The sequence below is a fragment of the Nipponia nippon genome, unplaced genomic scaffold (assembly GCF_047370975.1).
Source record: "Nipponia nippon isolate SJK-2023a ecotype South Korea unplaced genomic scaffold, ASM4737097v1 scaffold_2, whole genome shotgun sequence".
In the NCBI taxonomy this organism is placed as follows: Eukaryota; Metazoa; Chordata; class Aves; order Pelecaniformes; family Threskiornithidae; genus Nipponia; species Nipponia nippon.
This window is the reverse complement of record NW_028262336.1, coordinates 117,190,420-117,215,523: the sequence shown is the minus strand read 5'-3', so window position 1 is coordinate 117,215,523 and position 25,104 is coordinate 117,190,420. Positions and strand designations below refer to the sequence as shown.

The window sequence follows — 25,104 nt, the reverse complement described above, 5'->3', positions numbered from 1 at the left end:
ATGTGAATATGTGTAAAGATTTTGTCTTGGTGCTACATGGAATATTATTACAAGTTCAGTTCCAAAAATGCAAATGGAGAGAAGATTGGCTGAAGAAAGTGTGCCAAGATGTGCTGAAAAGGAATTCTTCTGCCTAGAAAGAAAAAACTAAATTATAGAAGATTGAATCTTGGAACCAATCCTATTTCATCTTGTCTTTAATGACCTTGGCATAAGAGATAAAAGTATGCAAATGATAATTGTATGGTACAAAACTGGACATATTACCAATACAGCAGATGACGAAAATAACACATGGGAACAGACAAGAAATTTAATAATTCAAAGCACAAGGTCATGCACATATGGATGACTGGTTATAAAGTGGGACCTCATAACTTGCAAATGCCTGAGAAGGATAAAGATCTGAGTGCAATTACCTGAGCACAGGATAAGTATGTGTCAAAAAAACAGGCAAATATGAATCTAGGTGAACTCAGTGACATATTTCCAGCACAGCTAGAGAAGTATCAACATGTAGACCCCTAGTAAGACTTTATTTTGAATGCAGGGTACAATTTTACTCATTCAGGATCAAAATGACTCAAATTAGAACCACTGCACAGGAACATTATGACACAGGAACATTATGTCATTCAAGGAAAGATTGTCAATCTTTCCTTGGTTAGCAAAGTAAATAAAATCTGAGAAGGGAAATGCTTATACTCAATAAATGTTTCTTAAAGTGAAACACCAAGGAAGTGCATATAAACACTTGTATATAATATATAACATACAGTAATCTATATTATATCATTATATTATATTATATTATATTATATTATATTATATTATATTATATTAGCTATGTAGTAATCAATTATTAATATGTAATACATAATATGCAATATATGATATATGGTAAATATAATTTATTATAACAAATATATAATATAATCTATATAATAATATATTATATTTATTACATCATATTATATTCTATTATTGTATAAAATGTACTATACATGATGTAATATACTCTCTCTATATTATATATATTATATATATTGTATTATATAAGCTCTAGATAATATAATAGTGAATAGTGGAATAATATAACAGTGGCTTATATAATACAACAATATATTATATATACAATTATATATTATAAATTATATATTATTATTTGTGTAGTTATTAAAATTATGCATTATATAGTATAGATTGTATAAGAGTAATAATTGTATATTATATATTACATAATTATAGCCAAAATATTAATTATATGTAATCTATAATATAATGTTATACAAACTCTACATTAATGTCGAAAACACTTAACACGTTAGATTCATATATTGTACAAAGTAGCAACGATAAGGAAATTTAGATATATTTGCAGGACATTTTGTCTATCCTCGGTTAATACATTAAAATTATTTCCATTTTAATATTAAGAGAAAAAAATGCTTTGAAAGGAACAAAAATACTTATGGTAATTTGCTGAAATTGTTGGTGCTTACATTAAATCAAAAAGTTGCAAACATTTTTAGGGCACAGAATTGAGAAAGTAAACTGCAATTGCTACACCATGTGGTCAAGGTGACTTTTGTTTGCACTTACCTGTTCTTTCACTGAGTAATGAGTATATTAAATCAAAAATATCTATGGAATTGGGCTCACTAAACCTGATGGAGCAACATTTATTGACTACAGTAAGTTTGGATATAACAATGATTTTGTACATGCAAAATCTAATCTTATCACTTGAATTTATGAAATAATACAGAGATACTTAGCAAAAGCCATTTGTCCTCCAAAGGGCTGTTCTACTTTCCAACTTTCTTTTTTCTGCTAAAAATTTTGGGGCATTCTAATTACTGTTGGCTAGAATACTAAAAAATAAATATTTTAACTGATTCTCTGTGTACACTCATTCAGGGGTTGCATGTTTCAGATTTCATAGAATCATAGAATCACAGAATCATTAAGGTTGGAAAAGACCTCCGAGATCTTTGAGTCCAACCATTAACCTAACTGCCAGGTCCACCTCTAAACCATGTCCCTAAGCACCCCATCCACACATTTTTTGAACACTTCCAGGGACTGTGATTGCACCACTTCCCTGGGAAGTCTGTTCCAATGCCTCACCACTCTCTCCATGAAGAAATTTTTCCTAATATCCAACTTAAATCTCCCCTGGCACAACTTGAGGCCATTTCCTCTTGTCCTCTCGCTTGTTACTTGGGAGAAGAGACTAACCCCCCACCTGGCTACAGCCTCCTTTCAGGTAGTTGCAGAGAGCAATAAGGTCTCCCCTCAGCCTCCTCTTCTCCAGACTAAACAACCCCAGCTCCCTCAGCCGCTCCTCAGAAGACTTGTGCTCCAGAGCCTTCACCAACTTTGTTGCCCTTCTCTGGACACGCTCCAGCACCTCGATGTCCTTCTTGGAGTGAGGAGCCCAAAACTGAACACAGGACTCGAGGTGCAGCCTCACCAGTGCCGAGTACAGGGGCACTATCACCTCCCTGCTCCTGCTGGTCACACTATTCCTGATACAAGCCAGGATGCCATTGGCCCTCTTGGCCACCTGAGCACACTGCTGGCTCATGTTCAGGCGGCTGTCAACCAACACCGCCAGGTTCTTTTCTGCCAGGCAGCTCCCCAGCCACTCCTCCCCCAGCCTGTAGCGTTGCATGGGGTTGCTGTGACCCAAGTGCAGGACCTGGCACTTAGCCTTGTTGAACCTCATACAGTTGGCCTCAGCCCATGGAACCAGCCTGTCCAGGTCCCTCTGTATGGCCTTCCTACCCTCCAGCAGATCAACACTCTCGCCCATCTTGGTGTTGTCTGCAAATTTACTGAGGGTGCACTCAGTCCCCCCATCAAGATCACCAGTAAAGATACTGAACAGAACTGGCCCCAATACTGAGCCCTGGGGAACACCACTCGTGACTGGTTGCCATCTGGATTTGACTCCATTCACCACCACTCTCTGAGCTTGGCCATTCCGCCAGTTTTTCACCCAGCAAAGAGTGCACTTATTCAAGGCATGAGCTGCCAGCTTCTCCAGGAGAATGCTGTGGGAAATGGTGTCAAAGGCTTTACTAAAGTCCAAGTAGACAACATCCACAGCCTTCCCCTCATCCACTAAGCAGGTCACCTTGTCATAGAAGGAGATGAGGTTGGTCATGCAGGACCTTCCCTTCATGAACCCATGCTGGCTGAGCCTGATCCCCCAGTTGTCCTGCACGTGCCACGTGATGGCACTCAAGATGATCTGCTGCGTGACCTTACCTGGCACTGAGGTCAAGCTGACAGGCCTGTAGTTCCCGGGATCCTCCTTCTGACCCTTCTTGTAGATGGGTGTCACATTAGCTAACTTCCAGTCAGCTGGGACCTCCCCGGTTAACCAGGGCTGCTGGTAAATGATGGAAAGTGGCTTGGCAAGCTCAGATCTCAACAGGAAAAATGAGAATCTGATCATATTTCCTCAATCATATTTAGTATTAATGTCCTCTATGTTAATAGAAATCAATCAACATTATCTTTTAAGTGATCTTAATTTCATTTCAGTAGCAAGACATACTCCAAATGTCACTGCACTGTAGGGAAGAGGAAGAGGAAGAAAGAGCCCTTCATTTCTAACAGGACTTTTTTAATAACAAGGATTGCATCCGAAATATTTCTGTTCATCTCCTTAATTAATTTCTTTGTGCTAGTTTGGAATCATTTTCTTTGAGCATGCAAATATGCAGAGTGTGCTTTAAGCAAAGTCAAAGTTATTAAAAACCTGAAATCCTCTTCTTTAATCCCTATTAATAATTGTATAAATGCAGTGTTCTGATAATCCTCAAAAGAGGGTATCAGGGCACATAAATGTAAGATGAAAGCTGCAATCATGAATTTCTCACACTGTACAAAACACCCTCATGAACTACCTTGAACACAGATTTACTGAATTTTAAACTGGCACTTTATCCTTGTTTCAGCAAGCATCCTCTGCAGATTTAATGATCAGGAACATCCTCCTGATGCACGCTGGGAGATATGGCTGCAGGGTTCAGACTGCAGCGGACACCGTGTCAGATGAGACGGAGCTGCTTGTTAGGGGTGAGTATGTTCATGGTGCCACCTGAAAACACAGTCACCAGAAACTATTGTACCAGGGAATTTAAATATGTGGGCTTCAGGGACATCTGTGCTATGCATTATTCTTCAGATTTTATACTATTAAAAACATTTGTGATTAACCTACTGTCTTTGAAAACAGTTTCACCATAAACTGACCTGCAGACATGGCAATGAGAAACAAAAGACAGTTGGTTAATGGACATACAGTCTTAAGAGAGGTAATCTCACAAAAGGTATACTAGATTAGTTAAAATGTAGATAATTAGCATTCACAGGCCTGTGTAAGGTAGATATGATGGGTTTTGTGCTTTTTTATATGATGCTTTAAATTTTATCTTATGGCCAAGCCATTCTCTCAGGTGTAATGGTTTAGGAATATTCATTCCCTTCCTATGAGGAGGGACCATGCAGCATTTTGTAAAATGATAGATATGAACAATGAAGCAAAAGCCCTGTAATATGACAGGGATTTGTTTTTCTCGCATGGAATTATGACCACCAAATTTTAACTGCATCTTTAGGCCCAGTCCTGTAACCTGTTGAGTTGCTTTACCTGCCATTCAGCGTTCCTGATTACGCACAGGAATGCAGAGTCATTGTCCTGCAGGATCCCAGATCCTATCTACGACACCAGTTAGCTTACAGTGAAGCAGGGCACTAGGACCATATGTGCATTCCCTTAAGCAGAGTGTTTCTGCATTCTGCACTACTTCTGTGTGTGTGCACACACATATGTGTTCAGCAGCTGATGGGAGTTTAGAACATACAGTCCACTTACTGGCATTACAACTAGTGGGTGCTGCTATGTCGAAATAGAGGCTACCCTGCTAGGTAGTACAGCTGGGTAGCCTCACTGTGGATTATACAGTTTTTGAAAGAATAAATCGAGGTAGGTATTTATTAGTATTTGAAAAACTCCAGATTAAAAAAAAAAAAAGCAAAGCTATTTAGAGATTATAATCCTTCAAAAATACTTATTCTACCACATTCCACCATTTCTTTAGATTTGATATGTTCATATCCATCACTTTTAGGACAAATATATGCTTTAAAATATAAAGAATGTTTCTGGTTGACTGCAGGACTCTTCACATTTTGATGAAAGTAGCTGTTAAATATTTCCATAAAGTCACTTTGAGGACCATCAGATTTCTATGAGCTATGGCACTGTTGAGATGGCAGTATTCAGTTGCCTCAGCACAGACATATAATGCCATTTTAGCCGCCTTATGAAATCTGAGTCATCCTTGTGGGTTACACAAGACCTAATGTGTTACCTTTACCTCTCTCAGACAGGAGCTGGAGGCTGTATGGATAGGCAAGGCAATCTCAACTCTAATGCCGTTGAACTTATTAACTGACAAAAATCTCTTAGCTTACTACAATCTAGGACACTGCAGACTGGCTACAAAATTATTTTTTTAAGAATACCAGTTATGTAAATGAGTTTATTGAATTTGATGTAGAAAATAAATGCTTCTCTGAGGAAGAGGTTTGAGATGAAAAAAAAAGGGCATTGTAAGCAGTATCAGAATGTATGTATGTGGATGTCTCATTACCATGCCACCTTGCTGACGAAATGAAAACTATGACTGCTTTATAATGGAGTTTAAATTCAAATATACTTTGCTTACAATGTTCTTTTTTTTCTTTTTTCTGTGATTGGGTAATTATAGGATACAGTAAGAAATGTTTGCATCGCTTTCACAAAATGCTTTTTACTGTGTGACTGCTTTTGTCCTGATGTAAAATTCAGTTTTCATGAATTATAGGATAGGATTGGTTTGCTGAAGTAGTTAATTTCCTTAAGATATCTGTAAAACTTATGCAAATGAAGGCAATAAGATCCTACAGTGTCAGTATTGTTTTCACCAAAAAATGTAGGATGGTTTTATTTTGTATTGCAGAAAATGTTTAAAGCACATTCAGTGCAAAGTTGCTAATGATTATTCTTTTATAGACCTCAGCATTTCAAAAATCCAAAATATTTAGGAGAATCTAATCTATCTTTCCTTATAATGTTACAGGCATTTACTTTTCATTTCAGTATCTCTAATTCTTTTTACTCCACCTATCTCAGTTTATAGAGTGCACTCAGTGGTCTGCAATTTGACACTGTCTACTGTTCCCAGATTGCAGCACCTTTCAAACTTCTCTAGGTTTAGCTTTTGGAGATACCGGACATTGCTTAGGAGAAGAGACCAGCAGCAACAGATGTTTCAATAAATATTTCAGTAAACTCTGAAGAATTCCACCTGACAGAGGAAGTCATCATCTATAAAGAAAACCCATTGCCACTATGCAGTAAAGTCTGAAATCCAAAGCAATATTATTCTTTATTTCCAGTATAGTTTTTAGGTAAAAGAATTTAATTTTATTCATGTTGCAAAACATCTTTGTGTTTTAAATGTTACAGCCCATGGCCAAACTGAGATAGCAGAAGCTTTGTTATGAACTCTTAGAAGTACTGATATGAGCAAAGTTCCAGCACATCCTTGCTCTGACCTTACTCTCTCTTCTTTTGCCTCTGCAGAAAATGACAGTCTTGCATGCTGATAATATCATACCAGCATACAACAGCATTTCAATTATTAGTTATATTGTAAGGTTCATCTGGTGTTTTTAATATACCATTGTAATTTTTACTCAAAAAATCTTTCTGCTTACACCATTTCTACAGGAAATAAATTGGACTTATCGAATAAATTAAATTAAAATAATCTAATTTTTCCCTCCTTTAGATATTCATGAATATCAGAATTATTGTTATTAGCAAACTGCCTAAATTTATACTGAATTATGTATTCAACTGGTGCATTATTTTTAAGTCAAAGGACAGTTTTCTAGAACTTTATTACAAGGGACTTGGAAGACAACTATAGCTTGCTGCAGAGTCTTCAGATGAAGGAAAAAGAAACATCTCATTGCAGACTCCTATTGCTCATAACTAACATGCTGATCTTCAACAGACAGCCATTCACCACTGCATTTTCAGGCAATTGCAATATCTCGATATCATTTATTGTGAAGAAGGCATGGAGTATCCTGAAACCATATTTATCGTTTTTGAAACCATACTTGCTAGTTTCTCTGTTGGAAGATGCCTTGAATATAGCTCAGGGAACGAATTGTGTCATTATTTTTGCCCTTGTTCTTCTTTGCCCTGCATTATACAATAGAATTTAAATTTCAAAAATGTCACCAATGAAAGACAGTCTGAAAAACAGAGAATTAGTGTCCCAAGGAAATCTCAATTCTTTTGAGTCTAATTTCTTACAAGGAGGTAATTAATGGTGCAAGAAGATTTCTGAATTGACTACATACGTACGTATGTGTCTGTGTGTGTGAACAACAAAAGAAATTAAGACAGCAGCAAGTTTCTATTCTGCAACTTTCTACAATGATTTAGAGATTTTTTAAAACTCTTTTCAAATCATTTGCAAATTCACTACCTCACAGTTCTTGATTTTATGTAAGTTGCAGTGAAATACATGTCTAAAGTTATTTCAATAATGATTTTTATCTAGTGAATCTCTTCCAGGAACACTTCAAAACTATATATGAAAAGATATTGTAGACTATGTTTGGACAAAACCAAGATTCAAATTCCATTAGCACTGACTACTCAAAACAAAACTTAGAGACTTTTTGAAGTGCTTTGAAAATGTGATTAAATTATGTATATTAAGTAAGAAATAACTTTTTAGTGGTTCTTAGTAATTTCTCTGCTCCTCAAATGCTTTTTTCCAGCCCAAGTTATTTATTTTCCCTTTCTGTTTCATTTTTCTAATGCTACCAATAATGTGGATTTCATTAAGAAGAGGTGTTCTGCTGGCAGCTGGACCTGTCAGGCTGTACACTGGCTTTCCAGCTTAAGTGTCTTGCATTTTAGTCTTGGAATGGTTTATGAACGAGAAGTATTTCAGTAGTCTCATGCTAGTCAACAGCAACCTTCAGAGGACTGCTGTCCTGACATACCTGACATCATTTATTTACATTCAGGTAGGCCACTACCTAAATTGCAAAAACATTTCCTTTCCAAAATATGGTTCTACAAAATTCTCTGCAATTCATCATCACAAGTTGTTCTTATTATTAGGTACCTGAAGAAATAAGTCATGATCTTTTATTCATCCATCTGAGATCCACCATCTGAGATCCACACCTTGACTCTGTGGAAGTCCCCATAGAGGTCCTTTTCTCTCTGACTATGGGGAGGATGAGAGAGAGGATTCAGCTCAAAGGCCAGGATTGATTTAAGGCAGAAAAGGAGATGCCAACCACTTACAGCTTAGTTCAGTAACTGCAGTGCTCACCTATGAGGTAGGATATTTCTTGTTAGCTGCCTCAGACCCAACCTCAAAATCACACTTGCCACTCCTCAGGAGCATGCCATACCTGCAGGCAGTAGATTAGGTGGGATCAAGATGCGTTCAACCCGCTTTCTGAGGCAGAGAACCAGGAACACAGAAGTCAGGAGACAAACAAATGAGAGCCTGACTGTGTAAGGCACAATTTAGGGTACCAACAACCCAAATATTTGCTTCTTTCATTGAGTTGACTACTGCCCAAAAATGAACATAGTCCTCAGGGGAACCACTGTCAACAGCTTAAGCCGATACACTGGAGTGTGCATTGGGAAAGGGAAAAGCTAAATAACAGGCATGCACGCTCTGCACCAGATTTGCCTTGCATCAGGGCCGTGAGACAGATAGTGATAAAGCCTTAAATACTGCTGCAAGATTTTCTGGAAGACAGTCATTAGAGCCCCTAGCAGCAGAAGAAAGAATATAGGGCAGGCTGATACAGCTCAAGGACATCTAGAAGAGAAAACAGCTTTTCACATAGGGTAGTAACTCTTCTGGCACCAGGCCCACACAAATGTGCTACTTCAGAGGAATCCTGTAACAGGAATTATGTATGTCTGATGGTCAAATAAATAGTTTTATTGGAATGAATGAATATAACAAAAACCACAGCTATGGACTTATATTCCTGACACCCAAGTCATTGCCTGATTTCACTTAATTTATGCCTTGTGTTGTTTGCTCACCCAGGGAAAATATGTGCAGAATAGCTGTTTGCCATGCAAACAAGGATGTTTACAGGAGAATATAGATATTCGCTACACAGTCAATAAATGTTTGTCCCAGCACATGAAGTCATCAACCATTTAAGAAGCAGAAGTCATTTATGATTTTTATGAATGTCAATCCTATTCTCAACATCAGTCCAAGAATAGTTTTCCCATGTCATGTGCTTTGTCTGGCTACCAGCCTTTATTTATCCACCCAGATCTTCAACTTTCACTGAATATTAAGTAGCAGAGAAGCAGAATAGCAGAATGTTTCAGCTTGGCTGGTTTTCCGTCTATCATTGGCACACCAGTAGTCGAGCTGTCTCTATCCTGATTTTTCATAAAGAAGTGAGTACCAAAGCAGAAGGCTCTAATACAGGATAAATATGCATGTCATGATCTGACTCTAATGTTATGATCACAAACATGGTTACCAAACACCCAAGTACCAGCCAGGAGACTTGCATCTCACAGATGTCTCAGGTGATCTTGTAGCCAGCAATGTGTCAAGTTTCCTCAAGACAATGCCTGCTTGGTAAGTTAATTTGGTTTTTAAAACCTGTCTTCCAAAAAGGCTTATTATATTCTTGTTTCCCCATTATGCTGTAGAAATTTGAAGCAATCTGTGCATTCATATTTTCATTACAAAGGATATCTTCATGATCTTGTGCTTCCACCATGTTTCACTGTAGAGACATTTAAAACACCAAATACTTCTGTCATAAAAAATGTTGACACCAGGAAGGGGCTAAACTTTATTACCTTACATTGGTCCAATCAACTACATTAAAAAAGGTCAACAGTGTTTTTCCCTTGTGGTTATTTAATTCATCAGTACAAAATCTGTTACTCATAGACAGGGAGGTTTTGAAGAACACCATCGAACTCATAGTTAAGAGCAGAAGGCTACTTCTTACATTCACTTTTGGCAAAAAGTAACCCTTTGTTCTTGAAACACGCAGTTTCTAACAAACTCATTTGAAGCATTGCTTTGCCATAGGCTGCAATAAGGAAAAGCTTGAGTAAAAAATCTTCTACCAAAACCAGTTATTGTATATTCCTTGCTCTTTCTTCTGCAAGTTTTGAGGGTTGGCTTAGAAAAGCATCTGTACAGTTCAGCAAAGAAAAATAGTGCGAGTTGGGGACGTCACACAGGTGTCTAACATGTTTTCACAAAGATCAGTGTGAGGCTCCCTGTAGTCTGTTGAGAGTAGAGATCCCTTTCACCTGCACTGAGGTGAGTGGTACTCCTTGTGCAGCAACAGTTTCCGAGAACACCAGGGAGTTTCTTGCAGATTAGAGGATCACTGCAAAATTTACCATGATACTATTATTTGATGTGGATGGGGACAGTGCTTAGTGCTTCAAACATTTAGAATCGAGTGAATGATTTTTCCTATATAAACCTCTATATTGTCAGCGATGATAGTGACACCACAAACACCATTGTAGGTTATTTTTCATGGTTATCCCTTTCTTGCATCACATTTCTTTTTAGGATCATCATGACTGAGTTAGGAATACAAGGTTGTGAAGTTAAAGGACTTTTTTTACATCTGTGAAAGATTCAGTGCCTAATCAACAGTAACAAGTCACCAGTATTTTAATATTTATTTAATAAATTAAAGCTTTTTATCATAATAAATTACTGGGTTCAGTAACTTTAAGTTGCCAAATAAATGCCATCACTTAAGTCCTTTTTGTAAATTACTCTTGCAAGGCTGGTTTACAATACGTTATACCCAAGAGAGTATTGCAAACTCCTCAGACAGATGCTGGATGCTGCATTACACACTGACTTACAACAGTCTATGGAGAAGCCAGCTCATCTCCAAATTACCAAACTGTCTTTCAGATCTCTCCACTTGTTCTAGGTACAGTGCAGCCTGATATCAGGTTTTGCAAAGGAGAAAAGGGTACTAGTCTCAAAATTACTTATTCAATATTTGACTTTCTGAAATGTAAGCAGTGTAAACTGTAACCTGTAGCAAAGGTTGACACTACAAGGTAACTAAGTCTGGGAAAGTATAGCAAAGAAAAAGACCATTAGCTCTTTGCAAGGGAACTACAATAATGCAGTAGCCAGGCAAGTTTGCTCAGTTTTTAAATTTGAGGTGCTAACTAACAAAAAGGGCCATCTTCTGTAGCAAAAGAATTTGAATAAATCAAATGCAGAGAAATTATTTCTGTATGTTTCTTTGTATTCATCAATGATCATGTAAAAGATTGTTTTAGCACATCTAGTAATTTTAAGATTTTATATATTACAAAATATGTTTTAGGAGAAACTCAAAGATAAATAATTTATTGGTCTCAATTCTTTTACAAATAGACCTATGCTCTCTAAGCATTAATACAGTTAACTTTGTTTCCAGTACTATGTCATTGGTCTATACTTAAGGATTTTAGTAGATTTAGAAGTCAGATATTTTCTGGGTATTTTAGTAATAGTTTGTTCACTGTTGTTTGCTTTTATTATCCTTTTTACTCCTACTGCTCGAACTGTGTTTTTTATTGTTATGGATGTCAATAGACATTGTGCTTTTCTAGAGGAAGAAAAAAATCATGATGTCTGGTCTTCTTAATTCTCTGCATCAATGCTGTACACCCTTGGAAACTTATTAGCATATACAAAACTAATTAAAATCCTTTGAACTATACAAATATTAGTACAACTTTCATGGCAGGAAGATTCCTTAAAAATAAGGTGAAAATCAGCTTTTTTCTACAATGTATAATATGTATTGTAAGACTCTGCACTGAAAGCTAACCAAATGCATTGTGCATGCTTACTGTAAGTAAAATGAGCTTTAAGATCAAACAGGTACCTGGAAGCTGTAAAATCTTGAAACGGAGCAGAGAGCAATCCTGTAGTGTGAAGGGATGAAAGCCTCTGTGACTACTGTGGTTTAAGAGTACACATTTTGTGGTCTAAAAATAAAAAAGAGGCTAAAGCTATTCATCTTGTAGACTGCCAAAACTACCTATCTAAGCAAGAAATACACTCTTATGATATATTTTTGGAGAAGTAATGTTTCCTCTGAACTCCAGTGACCTGGAGCAAATATAACGCAGGAACTGCTGGTTAGGTTGACCACACTGCTCCTTTCAGTTGTGATATTGCCAATAAAACTTAAAGACAAGCACTTGGGTTTAAAGGCCATCAGACACAACATTATTAAATGGAACGTAAACAAGGTCAGCAGATTCTTGCTGGTCTTTGAAATTACATTTGAGCTGTAGCAAAGGCCAGGAAGATGCCCTAAGCACAGACCCCATTAATTGGACTCACAGAATACATCCATAATAGTAACCTGGTCCCTGAGGCTAATGGGTACAGCAGAGTTCCCATCCACACAGCTACATTCCTGGTCCCCCTCCTCTCTCAAAACAGGATGCGCACGACAAACTGCCTGTTGTGATCTGCCCAGCTCATGGTAATCCATTAATTGTCCCAAGGCATTGGCTGGGAAAGCCATAACTGGACAGGGTTGAAATTACAATAGGGACTGGCTGACAACATAATAGTACATAGCATCAGTGCTAGAGTTCAGATCTGTGCTTTGGCCCTTTTCAATATATCAGTGTAGCTGAAACATTTACAATATCAGAAGACAGTATATTACTGTAGATGGAGCATCAGCCCTTTAACCCACAGATTCTAGACCAAACCACTTCCAGCAATCTGATCTTGTAACAGGACCTTTATTATAATATCTTCAGTGGTGTGAAGAACCTTCTCTTCAAGAAGGTTTTTTTAAGACTTAAAAAAGACCCTTTGTTCTGTCTAAGAAACCTTTTTACAAATGTCAGCTTAACTCATATCTATAAATTCAGTCAAAAAAAGTGCCCAGAAACAAGTACAAAAATACAAATCAGATGTGGTGATGTTCACAAACTCAATGCTTGAAAGAGACTCATGCAGTTCTGGGAGTGCTGGTGCCCACACAGTGATTGCAGAGAGTGAAGGAGGCAGCATGGACCACAATTGGGACAGCTGGCAAGTGATGCCCTACAGTGCTAAAGGTAGTCTGTAGGACACGCCAATGAAAGAGGCATGTCTAAAACTCAGTTTCTTATTCTATTTGGGACCTGCTAGTTATGTCATTCACAATGCAATTCATAGGCTACTGGTGCTTTTCCTCCTAAGGTGAAATTGTAGTTTGTGTTCCCTGCACTGTCCATACATTTTGTGTCAAATCACAACTGCTACTACACAAAGATCCAGCTCAGAGGCTCTGGACTGCAGTCGGGCATCTGAGCTCACAATGCTTAGCAGCTCTCAAGGTTGTCTTGCCTAAATCCCCTATTTTTAGGTTTGTACAAGGCAGAGAAGTCATCAGGGCAAAGGAGCACAAAATTACATATGTACCACCAAAGGCCTTCTCAGGAGGGACACCAGCGATTTCTCCTCACCCTCATCCCTGGAATGAATTAAGACTATTCAGGCTGGAACATCAATGTCTTCTCTTTCTTACCTTCCAACCCTGAGTCTAACGTCCCTATCTGTCCTCCCGCTGGCTGGGGTATAACCTCTCCATCTGCCCAGAGCCTTATGTAGCTACCTTAGAGAAACCACTTGTGTCCACCACACATGGAGGGAATGGTGATGTATCCACTAAAACCATGGTACCTACTACATTCACTACATGTCGAACTTTCTTTCCATCCTCTTGTTCCCCACCATGTGCTAACACTTCATCTGCTGTAGGTGGGCACAACAAAAGGGGCTTGCACTACAAGAAACAGTCAAGCTCCTGTTTTCTCAAGCACCTTTTCCATCATTCTGTAGTTACTGCCACTTTCTTTTCTTCTTTTTCTTGACCTCTCATCTTGATGACAAGCCAGTACACTGTGTCATTCAGAAAGCAAAATCTTCAGGTCAAGAAATCTGTGTTCATGAACTGCTACATATCAGGCTTCTTAGTTGTTTGGTAAAAGTAAGAATTATTCTGGTCAGGCTGCATTGGAGTAAACCAGCGCACATTCAGTGATACAGGGAAAGGGCACTGCCTCACTGAATGACTATAGCTATTATTGGTAATAGTCTTTCGATAACTCTCACATTAACATTGTACCATGGCAAGTAATCTAAAGGACTTCTCAGGATGATCATTCCAACTATAAAAAGACACATAAAACAAGTTTGCCAAAATGCAGTCACGCATGTCCTGAAGTATCAATCTATGGAATTGCTCTGAAAGAAGATAACTGACTAATATCCTTGACGCTGGGTTTCCAGTGCTCCTAGAGCCACATAAGAGCCTATCGCAGTCCCAAATGTCTTCTCTATGAAGGTCGACTGCACTGTAATGCATTTATGACCAGTCATTTTCTGTGTACTTTCCAGAGAAGCATTTGAGCAGACCGTGCATTTTTTCCTCAATTGGCTATTCTCAACTAAAAAATTGTTTTAGAGATCCTGAACAATAACACAGCCCTTGGGAGAAAAGCTTCTCTGCACTAGCCATCCGGCTGACACCATGAATGATTACATCCAAGCATAAAATTTAATGAGATTTCTACAAAAATGAGTGACATCTGCATAGCACTCAGGTCCTGGCTAACTGTCATACATTTGTCATCACTGAGGCTTTTGTCCTTTATTAATCTGCTTTCAAGAATGCCTGCCGTTGGAAATGGAAATGCTTTTTAGCAGTCATCCTGCAGACTGTGTAAGAGCGCACGTCTCAGAAAGCATAATGACACATTGTCATGACTAGGAATGCATTTAAAAGGTTTAAAAAACATGAGAGAACTCCGACAACAAAATATATTGAGAATTTAGCAGGAGACATCTGCATAAATATATTTTACATATTTTTATATAAGCAAGATGCTTGTGCTTTTGCCTATAATACAGTGGCTAGGAATTCTTTAACAACAATCTGCGTGCATGGGAGAAATATTGTCATAGAGGAAAAGTACTAAAATATTTCCCTTTAATTTTGTTTGTGCTTGGGACCATGATATAATTCTGGGCCTAGGGCTCCAACCCAGTAAAAGCATATGATTGTATCAAGATCCCAGCTCTCCTTTAAACTTTCCCTCATGGCTACAAATAAAAATTTCACTAGTATTTTCCTACATCAACAGATAGCCTGAAACAATAGATGATGGAGATTGAAGATCATCCTATTATTAAATTAGCTCCAGGACTTGCTATTCTGAGACGAAGGCCTGACCTGGTGCTTCCCATCAAAGAACAGCAAACACTTGCCAGGAAGGCAGGAGTGCAGAGGACACATCTTTCTGCCATATTTTCTCCCAGGAAGAAAAGCGAGACTTTTCAACTGCAAATGAAGATGGGACTCCAGAAGGCCAAGAGTCACAAGGTGTCCAAGGGGGGGGCACCATTTTACCCCAGCAATGTTTGTGACCCGATGAAAGGCACTGACAGCCACAAGTCAAGCCTGCTGAGCAGGCAGAGCAAGGGAAGAGAGACTCACAGCACTGAAGCTGCTCACCACCCATGAAAGTGGAAAACCTTGTTCTTCCTATAGCCCAGAGCTGTACCCTGGGCTCCTGTGAAGAGGACTGCAGTGTGCTGTGGAGTCAATCTTCTTCCATCATACATCCATAATACTAAACTTTAGTGAATTCTTTCCATTCCTGGAACTGAAGAAATTGAATCCATTGAATTTCAAATAGTCATTTGTCTTTTTTTGTTGCTATTATTTCTAAACGCCATATATTTCCAACATTTTTATGTCAATTAGTTGCTTGTAGATCATTGCCAAGCAAACAGAGGCACGTGAATAGTGCAAATTACTTTCTCATTTAAAGGATTCAATGCCTCTTTCACTCTGAAGCTATTGAGCCCAACTATTACAAAACTCTGATCATACTGTTGTCATAGTTCATGTAAACATGCTTTTGCTGAAGGCACATCAGAGGAAATATAAAGCTGTTTGCAGCTGCAAATGACAAAAAATCCCAGCAACTAAAAATATTTCATTTAATGGCTTTTTTTAGCCTTTGATATTCAGTTAAATTTGTTTCTACACATGGATTAAGGATTCTAGCCAGCAAAAAAATTGATTGCATGAAATAACATTAGAATATAATAATGCTGAGCTCAGTAATGCAGAAATCCTGGCTACAGCTGCCATTTCAAATGGAGGCACCAGACCCGAGTGTTTGCCACCCTGATCCGCAGGTGCTGAGCTCTGACAGTTCAGCAAGTGGGACCGCACCACTCAGCACAGGTCATGGGAATGGAGGTATCCAAAGGACCTGCTCCACTACAGCTCATGATACATGCAAACAGCATTGGGCTCCCACAAAAGTGTAGCAGCAATTGCTTTCTATTAATAAAGTTCTTTCCATCGTCACCCTTCCTGCAATTTCATTTTGGGAGAAAGTGTCCAGTACTGTATTTCTGATTTCACAGTCCTCCATCTCTGTAGAAGCAGAAGCAAAACTTCAGCCTTCAACAACAGGAGGATGGTAAAGGAACAGAAGGGTCTTGGATGCCAAGAAAATACAGATTTGTCATAAATAATTATAGCTATTAATAATATTAATATTTTACAGAAGTATTAAGTCCTGTCCTTCAGGACTTATACAAGCTTTTAAGTGTAAGAAACCACAAGAGAGATGTTTATTCTGCATTTACCCATGACAGAGATGCGCACTTTCCCCTAAACATCTGGTTACAACAACTGTAGAAGAGGATCTTGAACCAGGAGAACCTTGCCTTTAGTTTGGCAAGTGCAAATGGGCAATGTTTTCAAACACCAGTAATATCAATACCAGGAAGAATTATAGAAGAAAAGCGGGGGTGGGAGTGGGGCGTTTTATTTTTCTTTGCAAAGTCATGTTTGCTACCAGAGACCTCACTTATTGGATCAGTCACGTGGCATATACAAATGGTGATTAGCATATTCTCATTTGGTGCAACTAAGTGGAATAAATAATCCTTTCATTTCTCAAGTGAGAAGTCGCTGTGGGGTTTTTGTTTGTTTTTAATGGAACCATAGTAATTATCAACCTTCAAAATACTTGCATTTGGGTTTTGTTTTGTTTTTAACAGCTTTTAGTCAAACAGTTAATGGACTTCCAGCAGGATAGTAATCCAGACGGTTTCCCTGAATGAGTGAACTTGAGAAAAAGGATGAATACTCTATTCTTGATTCAGTTACTAGTAATATTATTGTTCTTCAAGAAGCACATCCACCTGTGCTTCATTTTGATAACTATTTGTCTTTCCTGCTGACAAGTGTCACACAAAGAGAAGATGTGATTGTGACTGTTCAGTCTAGCCTGGATCCTTCTTAAAGTTACTCTTTTTTTCCTTTAATTTTAGGTTCAGAACAATTATAACAGAGGATTTTTTTTTTTCATCTGTTTCTATTTCTAGTTCTTCCGCTGTCACTCTGACACGTTAATTGATACTCACCCATGCAGCATTTAAACAGTAGAAACAATCACAGTTTACCAGCAGAAATCATGGAAATGAGGTATCTACGTGATATAGTAGTGTGCATTTTAACCCTTGTATTTCATGGATATTGAACTCCACCGGGTCCCTACAGAATGCATCTCCTGTATTATTGCTGCTCATCCGCAATGATGGTGTGGTCTGTTTGATTATTCCACTTTATTTCTAGGTCCTCCTGGTCCCCCAGGGGTTGTAATAGTGGAGGAAATTACAGACACCACAGCAACACTCTCCTGGAGTCCTGGGGCAGACAATCACAGCCCTATCTCCCTCTACAACCTGCAAGCACGCAGTCCATTTTCTCTTGGCTGGCAGACCGTAAAAACAGGTGAGAAAAATTTTCAAACAGCACAAGTAGACTGTTCAAAACTCCTGCTCATCACAATAATAAACACCAGCAACTGCAGGAACAGATACTCTTAAAAGAACAATGATAAATTAAAAGCACTGATTTTTTTTTCTTTTTTCATTCCTTTCATGTTACTTAGCAACAGCTCTGAAAGGACAACACAAAGACACCTGCCATGATGCATCTGTGAATAAGCAGAAAGCTCTCCCCTATATCCTTCAATCTGTGTCTTTTCAGGAGTACCACAGTGCCAAAACCTAGCTGCGATTTCTGACATATTAGATCCTTGATGTCTGTCTGTCATTTCTAATGGCCGTATTTTATCACAAAGTCTACTTGCCATTGAGACACTGCATGTGAGCTTCAGATTTCTGAATGACCTACACATTTCTTTACTGTCTGCAGTTCCAGATGTGATAAGTGGTGATATGGAGTCTGCTATGGCTGTCGAACTGAACCCTTGGGTGGAGTATGAGTTCAGAGTTGTAGCAACCAACAAAATTGGGACCGGAGACCCAAGTGCACCATCACGGGTGATCAGAACCAACGAAGCAGGTAAAAAGAAGATAAAAAGGTTAAATTTCCAGGACTAGCAAAAATAAGAACTATTTTAATATAATAAGAGAACTATTCTCCCAGATACACATCCGTGTGTTCAGTCATCACTGTTCCAGGGTGATATTCTTGGTAATGGGGATCCAGTTTATTTTAATTACAGAAATACTGTTTAATTTACAGAAATTTCAAATAAACCCATTCCCTACTGTCTTACTCCATCCAGGCTGCCTTACTCTTCATCTTAGACTTAAGTCATTGCTGCCTGCCCTCTGGCAGGCTTCCGCTGCTCTTCGATTGTAGGATGCTTCTCAGTCTCTTCACACAACTGCTCCCAAGCAGCCTCTCCCCCCTTATTCTTCATAACTTCTCTCCTTGAAGATGCACAGAATTTTTTTCAGCAAGATAGGGAAGCCATGGGAAGCTGCTTAATTTGAAATACCTTGTGCTCTAAGTGTTTCTTTGTCATGCACATTCTACCATGAACTGCTAGTGCATTTAAAGAAATGTCATTATATTTCTGACTAGGATGGCGCTGTGGGAGCCCAGGAAAAACATTGTATGTCCTATTTGGATCTCTTGAAAATTGCAGTGGTCTCGTGAAGTTTGGAACCATTGACGGTAACTTGGGCAGAATGAAGGGAGATAAAGGACTGGGAATCTGAGAAAAATCCCTAGGTGGCTAGAGAGGCATGCTTTAAGAGGCAGAAAGAGATAGAGATATGGTTTGAACAAAACCTCAGAAGAGAACTGCATCTCAGAACATGTTCAGATTATTCTTCATTCTTTGTTATTTAGGAGGCCTAGTGAGTTTTGATTTTGTTTTGGTGTTTCTTCAGCTGAATAATATGTAAGTAGTTTATTAATCATACAGAATAGAAGAGTGCCAAATTCAAAGATTCCACTTGAATTTGAAAATATAACTGATTTTGTAGTTGTAAATACTCTGGACCAATACAGCACTTGTGTTGCACTCTGTCTTCTCCTTAAGGGAGATTATAAGAATTACAAGTGGCAATGCCAAAATGCGTCGACCTATCTCATTCTGAAATAAAATTCTTATCTTTTAAGATACATTGATCTTGTGCCTCAGCTCCATAGTTCACTGGTCTGTGTATATGTTACTCATAAACATTCACAGCAGAACAGTTCAGGCTGATCTTCTTAGACAAAACCACAGAATTAACTGAATAATTGGGGCTGGAGGCGATCTCAGGAGGCCTCTAGTCCAGCTTCCCACTCAAAGCTGGGTAAACTGACTTCAGAGAAGGTTGTTCAGGGCTTTGTCCAGCTGAGTCTTTGAAACCTCCAAGGAGGGGGATTGCACATCCTCTCTGGGCAATATGTGCCAGCAGTTAACTAATCTCATTGTGATTTTTCTTTCAACATATCCAGCCAGAACTCCCCCTGTTTCAGCTTATGACCACTGTCTCTTGTCCTCCCACTTTGTACCACTATGAAGAGCCCATCTCTGCCTCCTCAATGACCTCCCCGTAGGCATTATGACTGCTGTTAAGTCCCCCAAAGCCATCTCTGCTCCAGGCTGAACAAGCCCAGCTCCCCCAGCCTCTCCTCACAAGGCAAGTGCTCCAGCCCCACCGTTCCAGTGGCCTCAATTGAACTTGCTCTAGTTGATCAATGTCTTTCTCATTGTGGCACCCAAAATTGGATATGCTATTTCAGATGAAGTCTACCAAACTATCTTCAGTTGTAATAAGACATAGTCATTTTTTTCTGCTTTAAATAACTGTGTAGTTACTAGCTGACATTAAATTTCACTGTGCAATCATAGAACTGTGCTGAAGAGATTTGATTCCCATTCACACATGTGGAAGGATGCTTCCTTTCCAGCTCTCTCCCTCATCTTCTGCAAGCTCCCCACAATGTGAAACTCAATAACTTTATAACAGAAGCTTCAGATGCTACATACTTTGTTCCATTAAGAAAAGGAGGAAAGGAAAATGAAATAAAAAACATGAGCTACTTTCATCTCAAAAGATTTTTTTGAAAATCTAAAAAAAAAAAATATTTCACCACCATTATTCTTTCCTTGATTTTATACCATATTTCATTAGCAGTGAAAATTCTGCTGGACCTAAATGTTTGAACGACTTCTCTATTTATTCAGATGGTACATATCAGAGAGGACACAAACATTCTGGAAAAAGGTTATTGTGTAATAGGTTGCACCCCTGGGATTACGTTCTTTCAGATTTATGAATATGTTCCCTGTTTTTGGAAGGATGGTTCAGGATTTTAGTCAACTAAATGTATTTAAGCTGTGAGCAAATCTTTTTTCTCACAAACTGAAGTTTTAAAATGTTAGATTTCATCTAACTGTCATGTTTTGTATGTTTCTTCTTCTTCTTTCCCAGTGTTTACCAAACAAAGGCTGTATTTACTAAAACATATTCCTAGAACTCTAGTGAAAGTCTTCTTCATGCACATCCATTTTCAATATTCCTTTGGACAATCTTTTGGCAACTTTACCTCTGTGAAAATGAATTGATAAATCATTATAATGATCAGTAAAAAAGAAATTGTGGGACAGACGAAATATGCAATGTGTGGTATATTTTCACCTGGTGATTGGTATTCATTTCTGGGTAATATTCCACTATCACTGCTGTCAGAAGGAAGAGTCTTTAATTCAAGCAGCAAAGATCTGTACTCCAGTACATGGGGCTCCTCCTGATAAAGAGCACTGTAGCTGATAATAATGCAGGTCTTCTTGAATAATAAATCAGTAACATATTAGTTCAAATAGGAAAAAGGCCACACTAGATGTTTACTTGCACTTTCAGCTTCCCAGTTAGGAATACCTTTTTGCTACCAGAGTTACAGCTGCACAAATGTCATGTTAGGAGGGAGTGTTTTGTAGCATGACATTGAAATCCAGACAGGTGCCAGTAAAACAACTTAACAGCCTTCAGAGAAATTGAAGCTGAATTTATTTGGTATGCCTGCTTAACATGGCATAGTACAGCAGAAGTCTGTTGTCATCGCCTCAATTTCAAAAGAGCTTTCTTTAAAAAAAAGTTGGGTTTCTGTTTGTTGTGAATGGTTTTGGGTTTTGTGGGGCTTTTTTAAATAAAAGTGATAGATGCAGATTCATTTTTTTATTCTGTAGAGTGAGTGAGAAGACGGGAGTTACAATAAGATATAACTTCTCAATTTGTTAGAACCTGCAGAGTTGTAAAGTCAGAACAATAACACAATGGACACTGCTTTAAACAAAAAAAAAAAAAACAATCAAAGGAAAAAAAATGTTTACACATATAATTCTTTGCAAAATAGCATGCTGCTTATAATTTTTTTGGCACTCTTGAAATGTCACAGGCTTCATGATCTGCTTCACTCAGGCAGCCACTTTTTCCTAGTCTCCAGATATCCTGAAGTCCAGAGTCTGTTTAGCTCTGTCCTCTGAAACAGCTCTTTCAGTGACTGTGTAAATTATCACCCTTGGTATAGTTCTCAGATGCCAAAGTCAAAAAGGCAAGAAAGCTAGTAATAGTTTTCATTGGGTTTAATACATGGTTTTCCAAATCAACACATTAATATCTATCTTAGTGTATCACCCAGTGATCTATTCTTTTTCAGAGTCTCTCTATTACTAATTTTTTATCTGAAAGGTTCAAGCTAAAATCTCTGTTAACATGTTCCAGTTCTAATATCACAGATGTCAATTCTTAAAAGACATGTATGTGAAAGGACATTATATTTCAGAAAGAACATGGCATCAGCCTCTCTACTCATGACCCAGGCAGAGTAATCTGTCTATTTGCAGTGATGTTAGATGTGCCCCACAAGTGAAAACAGGCAGGCTGTTCCTGCACTGGGTAAAACTCCAGAAATACCAGTCTCCCAGCAGAGAAGGTGACTGTGGCTCATGCTCAGACGGCAGTTGAGATGCTCAAGGCTGAATGATATCTGCGTAGACAACCCACAAAGGCAGCAAATGTGTGATTCTCCTTCCATTATTTTATACTTAAATGGAAATCAGCATCTGTAATTTAATGGCACAAGCTAATTTGACTGGAGACTAAAGTCTTTCTCTCTCCCCACACCTCACTTATTTTATCACTTCTTCCCCAAGATAGTAACAACATTTTATATTAGTCCATTATCTAAAAATACCCATGGAAGCAATACTTGGGGTGGTGTAAGGAAATCAACAGAATAATAAACAGGTTTCCACTTGCTTTAATTTTCTAATTAAACCCTAATCTTATTACTTAGTTCATATTTAGTTAACACGATTGCTTTTCATAGCTACTTTCATCGGAATGGATAATACTGCAATTTTCTGGCACATCTAACTTATAGCCAGCTGCTGCATTTCTGTCAGTTCTAGCCTTGATACATATTTTACAGGTCCACAAGGTGAAAAGAGCCAATAACATGAATTTAAACATGTCTGGCATTCCACTAAGGCAGTCGGGCATTTGAAGCCTGGGGGCAAAGCATCAATTACATTATCTATTCATGGGGAAACATGGGGAGAGAGAAATTGAGTAGACTCAAAGTTTAACCTGCTAATCATGCATGCAAACTTGATTTTATGAGGTAACAATGTAATGCACTCCATTAGTAGCAGATTGTACACAGGCTTTATTTTTAATAACTCCTTATTTTCCATTAAGTCGCCCTTATTCTCAGCTAGAATTTCTTCACAGCATGATAAGAAATGCCTCTGTCCCAGGAAAAAAGTTACCTGTTTTAAACTGGCTTTGTTTTAGTGGGTTTTTTTTTGTTATTGGAGGTGGTGTTTTATTTGTTTGTGACCTGTATAAAAGAAGTTTCAGCTTTTCCCATTATCATAACTATTTTTGCTCTAGAAAAAATGGATAACCTGCTGTATCTGTGACATTTGGAGATGATTACCTGGGTTACTAAAGCCTTTGTAGAAAATGTGCTTTTCTGTAGGGAAAAACAAAAGGACAAGAGAAAGTAGACAGTAATCATTGACTGCATGGGTATATTTAGAACAAATAGGCCACTAACATAATATTGCAGGCTCAAACTAATATGCAGTATATATTGACAAAGCATCCAAATGTGTGTGCTTCTAAAAGACATAACAGGAAAGCTGAGGAATTGGTTCTCTGGCATATATGCCACAGCATTTGAGATTTCAGTCCTATATGTGGTGATTTGGAGGCTATTCAGACTGAGTCCCGCAGCCATGCATGACACTATTATCAGTAAATAGAACTGAATTCTATCTCCTACTAAATTACAAATATTAAAAATAGAGGAAATGAGAACAACAGAAATGCAGATCCTGAGACCAGTTGGGGCATCCTTGTTTTCCAATAGTTGAATGCAGCATATCATCCACTTCTGAGATGCTGGCACAATTTACATTTCATTCCTGAACAGATGAGATTTGAAATGTTCCTGGGAGAGAGAGAACTTGAGGGCTGGCCTTTCATACAGTGAAAAGGTTTTCACTTAACATCCCTCTGTTTCCCAGATGTGTACTGCAGGAGATAAAGATAGATAGATAGATAGATAGATAGATAGATAGATAGATAGATAGAAAGGAAAACAACCTAGAAGAAAAAAATGCTGAATATGTTGTTGCTTTAGTCCTCACATTAGGAAGTTCTGTCGAGCTGGAGACAAATCTTTTTCCTCCCACCCATACATTTTCCACAGCTAAGAAGGGCTGGTTTCCAAAGTACATCTGTATCTTAAAAGATATAAAAAGCTCTAAAAGAAATAAATAACTGCAATTGTACCTTGAGCAAACATTTTCTTAAGGACTGAAGCCAAGTTTAATAATTCATCTCCCCAAAAAGTGTAGCAATATCAACATTTTGTTTAATTTTACTTTATTTGACAAGATGTTTCAGCGTTTATACAAACAATATCCCTGTGGAAAATATCTTCATGTATGCAGGATTCAAGCAGAGTAAGAAAGACCTTGTGATTAAAGTATAGAATTGGGATTTGGGAAATCTCAACTCAATTGCTTATCAGAAAACTCTCTTTAAATTTGGGCAGCTCACGTTAGCATTTCTTACTCTAAAACCAGGAGGTTAGTAAGGCTCTTGCTTCTCTTTATCTTCCCTCTATCTCCCCTATTCAGATTGCAAAATTGAAGAATAGGGACTAAATCTAGCTACATGTTCCTACAGCAATACTATAATGAATTATAATCTTGCCTGCTAAATACTTTTGTTCTGCACAAATATTAAGACACACTACAAAATTAAGAATCTGTCATTTCTCTTCATAATAAACAAAGCACACGGAATTGAAAAAAGCCACTCGACATTTCCTTGAAAAAAAAAGACAAAACAGAAACACTTTAAAATGATTAATTATTCATTCAATAACATTTTTTACATTTCTTTACTAGATTGGAATATCAAAAAGAGGATGAACTGTTTTTCAAGTCCTTTCAGTTTTTCCGGGTTCAATGTGACATTTTATTTTCTTTTCTATAAGGAAAGGAATCCAGAGCTAGAGCAGGTTAAAAGACTTTTTCAGTTCACTCACTAAAGTAAAAATGGGGAGAATAAAACTGATTTTAAACAAAATGTAATTTTTTTTATTTTT

General features: G+C 37.9%; 1 protein-coding gene across 5 annotated transcripts in view; it reads left to right on the top strand.

Annotated features, from left to right (window-relative positions):
* The window catches only part of CNTN5 (contactin 5), a 660,854-nt gene that overhangs the window by 601,800 nt on the left and 33,950 nt on the right, over positions 1-25,104 (top strand). For all 5 annotated transcript variants that reach the window (XM_087758088.1, XM_087758089.1, XM_087758087.1 and 2 more), the window contains 3 exons: positions 3,972-4,092; positions 17,803-17,961; positions 18,388-18,537. In XM_087758088.1, the coding sequence (XP_087614214.1) occupies positions 3,972-4,092; positions 17,803-17,961; positions 18,388-18,537 (430 nt within the window). The remainder of the gene's footprint in view (positions 1-3,971; positions 4,093-17,802; positions 17,962-18,387; positions 18,538-25,104) is intronic.